Source organism: Egretta garzetta, unplaced genomic scaffold (genome assembly GCF_000687185.1).
Source record: "Egretta garzetta isolate BGI_Z169 unplaced genomic scaffold, ASM68718v1 scaffold516, whole genome shotgun sequence".
Lineage (NCBI taxonomy): Eukaryota > Metazoa > Chordata > Aves > Pelecaniformes > Ardeidae > Egretta > Egretta garzetta.
In genome coordinates, this window is record NW_009259983.1 from 402088 (window position 1) to 407536 (window position 5449).

At 47.5% G+C, this 5449-nt stretch overlaps 1 protein-coding gene across 1 annotated transcript in view; it reads right to left on the bottom strand.

The window, feature by feature from the left end:
* Nucleotides 1–5449, bottom strand: part of MPZL1 (myelin protein zero like 1) — a 49922-nt gene that overhangs the window by 41709 nt on the left and 2764 nt on the right. The window contains exon 2 of the mRNA XM_035895996.1: nt 5123–5237. Within this exon, the coding sequence (XP_035751889.1) occupies nt 5123–5237 (115 nt within the window). The remainder of the gene's footprint in view (nt 1–5122; nt 5238–5449) is intronic.

Below are 5449 nucleotides of genomic sequence, written 5' to 3' on the forward strand. Positions count from 1 at the left end.
CCTGCCTCCGTAGGGACGCAGCGAGGGAGCCCCGGGCAGCCCAGCTCCGAGTGCCCTCGCCTCGGGCTCTGGTGCTGCCCGAGAGGCAACCTGATGCGTGGAAAGCTTAACCGAGGGCCCGCTGAGGCACGCTAACAACCTTCCTGTTTTATGTTAAATATACTTAAAATTATGTTAAATAATACTTAAAATAACTGACAGTCGCGCCCGTGGAGTTGTGCGTTTGTTAGTCGAGATCTACACCGGAGCTGTGGGGCTGGTGTGACCTACGAGGACCGCAGCAGGATGCAGCTGGATCACAGCGCAGCGCGGGTGTCTCGGGCGGTCTCCACGACGCGAGTCTCTTGCCGGGCGTTTGCTCGGCCTGGTTTTCCAAAGAGAAACAATAGGAGGAGACTGCAGTGCTTATTTAGTGCCCTGGCTTCTGCGCAGGCATTGCCAAGCGAGTTCCCCCCGGATGCACACTACAGTACCAGCCAGCAAGTCCTCATGCCGAGCGCTCGTCCCAAGCTGCCGGGGAAGAAGGAGGGCACCGCTGCAGGTTGCCAGCACGGATGAGGGTGGCTTCCCCCTTCCTCCCCAGAGCTCCTCCTCCTTCTTCTTCCGTTAACTCGGGCAGCCTGTTTTGGTGCACGTTGCCTGTAAGTGCAGGCCCATCTAGACGCTCTCCCACTATGCCAATCGCATAACCGCCTTTGCCTTTCGCCTCAAGATACCTGCCTGGAACTTCCTCCTGGCTTACTGACTGGACTCCCTCCTGTTACAGACCTCCTGAAGCCACACTTTCACCCTTACTTCTTCTTCCGTTAACTCGGGCAGCCTGTTTTGGTGCACGTTGCCTGTAAGTGCAGGCCCATCTAGACGCTCTCCCACTATGCCAATCGCATAACCGCCTTTGCCTTTCGCCTCAAGATACCTGCCTGGAACTTCCTCCTGGCTTACTGACTGGACTCCCTCCTGTTACAGACCTCCTGAAGCCACACTTTCACCCTTACTTCTTTTACCTCCTTGCTTCGCTCCCTCTCTTTTGGGAACCTCTTTGTCTACGTTTCTTCTTTTCCTAAGCTATGTATTTTTAAGAATTTGCACGAGCTTAGTCATCTCACAAGGCTGTTGCTCGCTGCACGTGTGAGACTTCTTCAGAGGCCTGCAGCGTCCTCCATTCGCTCCTGCCCGGTGCTCTGTGGATGCTGGTCCTCTCTCAGGCACGTGTGCCACCAGAATTTCTCTGCCACTCTCCAGCCACCTGATCCCATCTGCAGATGAAAGAGGCCACAGGAAGGCCCTGCTACTGTGTGAAATGCAAGAACATGGGCAGACTTTATTTTTTTCCAGCTGAGATGCAGACACCAGGTTCACAGCTCTTGTGGGATTTAAAATGTTAACAGCGTGTGCATTCATTATTCACGCCCTAGGGGTAGGCTCTGGAGCATGTTCCTCAGCTAACCGTTTGTAAGTGTTTTCTAGAAACCCAGGGTACCAGAAATCCAGGGCAGCACCTGGGAGTAAAGATCAACACAGGCAACTCTTTGTATCAGAGAGTGATCACCTTGTTTGGTTGCCACCTCATTTAGTCCCTCTGACTTCCCTTGCAGATGGGTCTTCAGCCAACCAATCAAAATCTCCCCTTTCCAAATGGAGCAGAAACGGTTACGCAGTGATGAGCCTTTCATGCCAAGCCCTTTTGTTTCCGTACTCCCTCAGAGCTCTTCCTTTCCATGGAAATTCCACCCGCCCTTACAGCTCTCCTCGGTGACTGGAAGTGCTCTACCAACATGGAAGCACTTCAACACCCAGAGGTCGCCATTTACCTTCAGGTCCTTCACTACTGCACAGTTTAAAAGCGTTCAATCCCCTGAACAGGCCCACCTTTGTTTTTCTAGGTGTTTTTTCAAGATGGCCAACCTAAAGTTTAAAAAAAAAAAACAAACCACATCCCTTTTCTTATTCGCAAATTTGCTGTCCTTCACAGAGCTCAGGCGTTCTCTTTTTTTATATACTAACAAGCCCAATTTGGCCACACCTGCCCCTTGCCAGAGGACTCCTACAACATCTCCCCTCCCTGACAGAGCTGAGATGATGTTGTCACAGGGACAGCCCTACAACTGTCCCGTTCGTGGTGTAGTAGTACTGCTGTTCAATAGAGAGAACGTCTGGGAGAGTACCCAGTCTATGTATTGTAGACCATTTCTTTTTTCCAGATAATAATGATCAAATTATTGTCTTCTGCTATTTTCAGAAGAAGGAGCAAGGTGCTGGGCAAACATAATTTGTCCTGAGGAACATATATTGCATTTGTACATTGTGACATGTTACTATTAAGGCTATGACAAAAACAACTGGGAACAATTCTCTGAGTAAGCTGTTAAATGCAGAGCCTACAAGCAATACTATACAATTCCTTAACTCAGCTCAGCTCCCTGATAAGCTAACTCAATTAAAGGTGTAGTTGCTGCCATCCTTTTTCCCTCTAGCTATGCAACTCTACTCCCTGCCTGCTGATAATACTGTTATTTATCAAATTTCTTAGTAATTCAGTTCATTTAGCTGGCAATGAACTCATTTTTTCTGTCTGGGTATGGAGAGGCGGGGAGTTTCTTCACGCTGAATCCATTCCCTGTAAGGTGGGACAAGGAGCAGTGACAGAGCAGGACTGGCCAGACACCCAGGCAAGAGAACACTGCAGCCCCCAGCGGTTCACAGCTCTTGTGGGATTTAAAATGTTAACAGCGTGTGCATTCATTATTCACGCCCTAGGGGTAGGCTCTGGAGCATGTTCCTCAGCTAACCGTTTGTAAGTGTTTTCTAGAAACCCAGGGTACCAGAAATCCAGGGCAGCACCTGGGAGTAAAGATCAACACAGGCAACTCTTTGTATCAGAGAGTGATCACCTTGTTTGGTTGCCACCTCATTTAGTCCCTCTGACTTCCCTTGCAGATGGGTCTTCAGCCAACCAATCAAAATCTCCCCTTTCCAAATGGAGCAGAAACGGTTACGCAGTGATGAGCCTTTCATGCCAAGCCCTTTTGTTTCCGTACTCCCTCAGAGCTCTTCCTTTCCATGGAAATTCCACCCGCCCTTACAGCTCTCCTCGGTGACTGGAAGTGCTCTACCAACATGGAAGCACTTCAACACCCAGAGGTCGCCATTTACCTTCAGGTCCTTCACTACTGCACAGTTTAAAAGCGTTCAATCCCCTGAACAGGCCCACCTTTGTTTTTCTAGGTGTTTTTTCAAGATGGCCAACCTAAAGTTTAAAAAAAAAAAACAAACCACATCCCTTTTCTTATTCGCAAATTTGCTGTCCTTCACAGAGCTCAGGCGTTCTCTTTTTTTATATACTAACAAGCCCAATTTGGCCACACCTGCCCCTTGCCAGAGGACTCCTACAACATCTCCCCTCCCTGACAGAGCTGAGATGATGTTGTCACAGGGACAGCCCTACAACTGTCCCGTTCGTGGTGTAGTAGTACTGCTGTTCAATAGAGAGAACGTCTGGGAGAGTACCCAGTCTATGTATTGTAGACCATTTCTTTTTTCCAGATAATAATGATCAAATTATTGTCTTCTGCTATTTTCAGAAGAAGGAGCAAGGTGCTGGGCAAACATAATTTGTCCTGAGGAACATATATTGCATTTGTACATTGTGACATGTTACTATTAAGGCTATGACAAAAACAACTGGGAACAATTCTCTGAGTAAGCTGTTAAATGCAGAGCCTACAAGCAATACTATACAATTCCTTAACTCAGCTCAGCTCCCTGATAAGCTAACTCAATTAAAGGTGTAGTTGCTGCCATCCTTTTTCCCTCTAGCTATGCAACTCTACTCCCTGCCTGCTGATAATACTGTTATTTATCAAATTTCTTAGTAATTCAGTTCATTTAGCTGGCAATGAACTCATTTTTTCTGTCTGGGTATGGAGAGGCGGGGAGTTTCTTCACGCTGAATCCATTCCCTGTAAGGTGGGACAAGGAGCAGTGACAGAGCAGGACTGGCCAGACACCCAGGCAAGAGAACACTGCAGCCCCCAGCGGGCTCGCGTCAAGTTGCCGAACTGGTTTCTGAGCTTTCTCACATGCCATAAAAATCTGCATTCAGTCCCACAAGAGAAGGAAAAATGCTTTTGCGTCTTTTTTGTTTCCGCTTATCACAAAAGGAAGATCTAAGAAAGTGTGTGTCACTGGGAGAGAGGTTAAATAATTATTTTTATGGTCGCTGTTTGTTAGAAATTCAGACCTTCGTTATCCTGCTATTTTGGAGATCTCTCTAGGTAGCTTGCCAAAGAGAGCAAGCGGGATGATGTTGTCAAAGTAAGGGGTAACAACTGCTAGAAGGAGAAGCAAATATACGCAGGCTGATGTTACATTTTTAATGGTTTTGATTGTTTTCTATTTAGCCTGCACCTCTGTACCCGCTCAAGGAATTGTACAGTAGACACTGTTTAGTGTGCAGAGATTCCTGCAAAAAATAACCCACCCAACACGCGCATTTTGAAACAGTAAGAGAAGAACACAAGAGGGAAAGAAAAAACAGGCTCTGTTTGTAAAAGGAAGTATTGGGTGTCTACTGCAACATCACTTTTTCCTCTGTTAGTTGGGAGAGATTGCGACTGGCAGATACATTTATGTATGTTTACTCTGGTTAAACAGAAATGCAGCGGTTCTTTCAAACCTCAGAGCTGGCAGCAGCAGCACAGTAATTGCATACGGTACTTGAAGAGTTTGATAATCATTTGTCCATAATTTGATTAAGAACATCTTGGATCACCCACTACGCAAGGATAAGTGTTCTGAGGAAATCTTATAGTGGTAAAAGATGCTAACGATGAGCTGTGCCAGCGCTGAGCCAATGCTAAGGAACAGCTCAAGTGAGCCACAAGTATTCTTGATAATCTTGATATATAAAAAAGCCCATAAAATGAAAGCAATTATTTTTCCTGTCTCTCCCTCCTTCTTCCCCCCCAGTTTCTTGGAATATGGACGAAATTAGTTTAGCAACCATTACCGTACAGAGACAAGAGCCAAGCTAGCACCGACCTCTAGCCTGACCAGCATCAGTGTTTAGAACAAACTCTGACAAGACTCTTGACATTTAACCAGGCGCGCATAAAATCATCACCTGTAAGGCAGGAAAGTAACCTCACCGCCGCTTGGCTGTAGCGCAGTTTTACATGATGGAAAGGAACCGCGACCTTCCCTTCTTTTGATCGGGGCTTGTGGTTTGGCTGTTGCGGCTAAGGCCTAGACGTACGTCCCGCAGATGTTGCACACAGGGGTGGGCAGGGTTGCCACATGCTTGGAAGACACCTGGAGAGCAACAGGCGCCTTCGTTTGGCTGTTGCGGCTAAGGCCTAGACGTACGTCCCGCAGATGTTGCACACAGGGGTGGGCAGGGTTGCCACATGCTTGGAAGACACCTGGAGAGCAACAGGCGCCTTCCGTTAGC